The sequence below is a fragment of the Notolepis coatsorum genome, assembly GCF_963971535.1.
Source record: "Notolepis coatsorum genome assembly, chromosome: 4".
Classification (NCBI taxonomy): Eukaryota; Metazoa; Chordata; class Actinopteri; order Aulopiformes; family Paralepididae; genus Notolepis; species Notolepis coatsorum.
The window spans coordinates 140,795,861-140,798,360 of record NC_140168.1 but is presented as its reverse complement, the minus strand read 5'-3'; the positions used below and the strand labels follow the sequence as shown (position 1 = coordinate 140,798,360).

Genomic DNA, 2,500 nt, shown 5'->3' with positions numbered 1-2,500 from the left:
AAATGTACTACTACTATTACTACTACTATTACTACTACTACTACTACTACTACTACTACTACTACTACTACTACTACTACTACTACTACTACTACTACTACTACTACTACTACTACTATTCCATGGCCGCCTAGTTATAGTTGAAAGTGGGGGTGCAAGTTTTTTTTTTATTCTTTCTTTTTTTTACATTTTTTTTTTTTTTTTTTTTTTGCAAGGGGTGGTTGGCAGATTTTTTTACATTTAATGAACACCTGTATGTGCAATTTCCTGCAATATAGAGCCTTCAATCTTGACCAAAATAAAGCTGCTCTTTTCACTATAAAACTCAGTTTATATTGCAGTATGATAGCTATAATAATAATAACTTCACTGCAAGGGCTCTTTTAGATAACGCTAGCTAGGCACGTATGATAGCCAATTACTATTATAATAATAATAATAATAACTTTCCCATCCTCCCAAAGCCCCTCCAGCCCCGTTCACATCCGCAGCACCAACAACAACAACAACAACTAATTGACGCTATCAATAGCCCCAGTGAGCGCGGCGGCTGAATGAATGAAAACTTTATTTAACAGATTGCAGAATGGGTACAATACAGTACGGCTCAATACACACAATTGTTAAGGGGATGCAGACCAGAGAAAGACGTTTGTCTTGTTTACATCAGGGTCCCCTTTCGTGACTGTGCTGCACCGAGTGAATCCACAGTCACTTGCTCCTCAATGGGAAACCAACCTAGATTTACCATGAAGGACTGGTTCTGGCCGAACCGTTCGTTATACAAGTATCACAGAGACATTACAAAGGTGCTCACAGTTGCACGAGGGGTTCGCACAGAGATACGGGATGGTTTGAAAGCTCGGCGTTGCTAATAAATATTTTTAATATTTTTTTATAAACTGCTCAAAGCGGCATTATTTCCGCCGTTGGGTGATCACAGCGCCTGCGCACCATCCTGTATCTCTGGATTCACTCGGTGCAGCGCCGAGGCTCACCATACGAGAAATATTCAGTTTCAATCTGTTTGCGCATTTAGTATACAGTCACAGTGTTCGACTTACGTGATGATTTGCTCCATTTTGATGTAAACGCCGAAGAATAATCCTCACGAGTCACAATGTTATCCAATATCCAGCCTGAATTTTTCAAGGGCTTTCGAAAAAGCCGCCTCCCCCAACATGTCGTATACGTCATGCCGACGAACCGTGGCCCGTGGGCACTGGATCAAACCATTAAAGTGGGGGGTCACACAATCTTTGGAAACTTAAAAACTTGCTATTAAGTGTCATTGCGTATTATAATTTGATTGAAATTACGTAGTTATGGTTCGATAAGATTTATATATTGGGGGGGGATATTTATATCATATGATATGATCAAAAAGTGAGGGAGCAAAGAGACAAGCTTGCTCCCCCAAGTTCAATAGTCCTGGAGCACGTGCATCGTCTGCTCCGTTAAGTGGGCGCCTATGACTATTACTATGACTACTACTATTACTACTGCTTATAATAATGACAGTTCTGGTCTGTCCCGCTACAGAGTCACTGTCTCCTCTTGTGTTCACTGTATGAACTGGAGGAATGGAGAGAATCCATCTACAAGCTCACGAGAGACGGTGAGTAACTGAGGAGCTACAAATACTCTCTTACCCTTTTCTTTCACTACAGAAATGTCGCAATGTGAGTTCCATAAACAGTCAATCTCAGCTATTAGTGGGAATCTACCACCAGGCCTTTTCTCCTCTGTCTTGTGATTGATAATCGACCGTTATTAATAATGATCCCAAAATGACTTTTTGAAAAGTACAACATACAGTACAAGTTATTAGTAGGAGTAAGTGCATGAAGATCATGGGATTTAGGATACAACAAGCGTGTGTGTGTGTGTGTGTTTACTGTGTATTGTCTTTCAGACATAGAAACAGTATCTCCAGATCTGCTCACGCTCACCAGCTCATGTGCCAAACTGAGAATGACCCAACAGCCACTCCTAAACAGCAAACACACTGGTGACAACTCCCTCCCTCCCTCTCTCTCTCTCTCTCTCTCTCTCTCTCTCTCTCTCTCTCTCTCTCTCTCTCTCTCTCTCTCTCTCTCTCTCCTCTCTCTCTCTCTCTCTCTCTCTCTCTCTCCATTTCTCTCTCTCTCTCTCTCTCTCTCTCTCTCTCCATTTCTTTCTCTCTCTCTCTCTCTCTCTCTCTCTCTCTCTCTCTCTCTCTCTCTCTCTCTCTCTCTCTCTCTCTCTCTCTCTCTCTCTCTCTCTCTCTCTCTCTCTCTCTCTCTCTCTCTCTAGTAGTAGTAGTTGCACTACAACCCATACCTCATTACACCTTACTGTAAATTGTACCTAAATTGTACCTCATCCTTTGCACTGTATAGTATAGTATGGTAACTCAGTTACTTCTACTCTACATTGAGCATTGTATATATGTATATACTGAACATTTTTGTCTACGTACTTGACTTCTATTTTATACTTGCTATACTTATTTTATACT

At 41.0% G+C, this 2,500-nt stretch overlaps 1 protein-coding gene across 1 annotated transcript in view; it reads left to right on the top strand.

Annotated features, from left to right (window-relative positions):
* The window catches only part of LOC311227364 (active breakpoint cluster region-related protein), a 133,536-nt gene that overhangs the window by 53,408 nt on the left and 77,628 nt on the right, over positions 1-2,500 (top strand). Inside the window, exons 12-13 of the mRNA XM_084312982.1 lie at positions 1,543-1,618; positions 1,916-2,011. Of these exons, the coding sequence (XP_084169108.1) occupies positions 1,543-1,618; positions 1,916-2,011 (172 nt within the window). The remainder of the gene's footprint in view (positions 1-1,542; positions 1,619-1,915; positions 2,012-2,500) is intronic.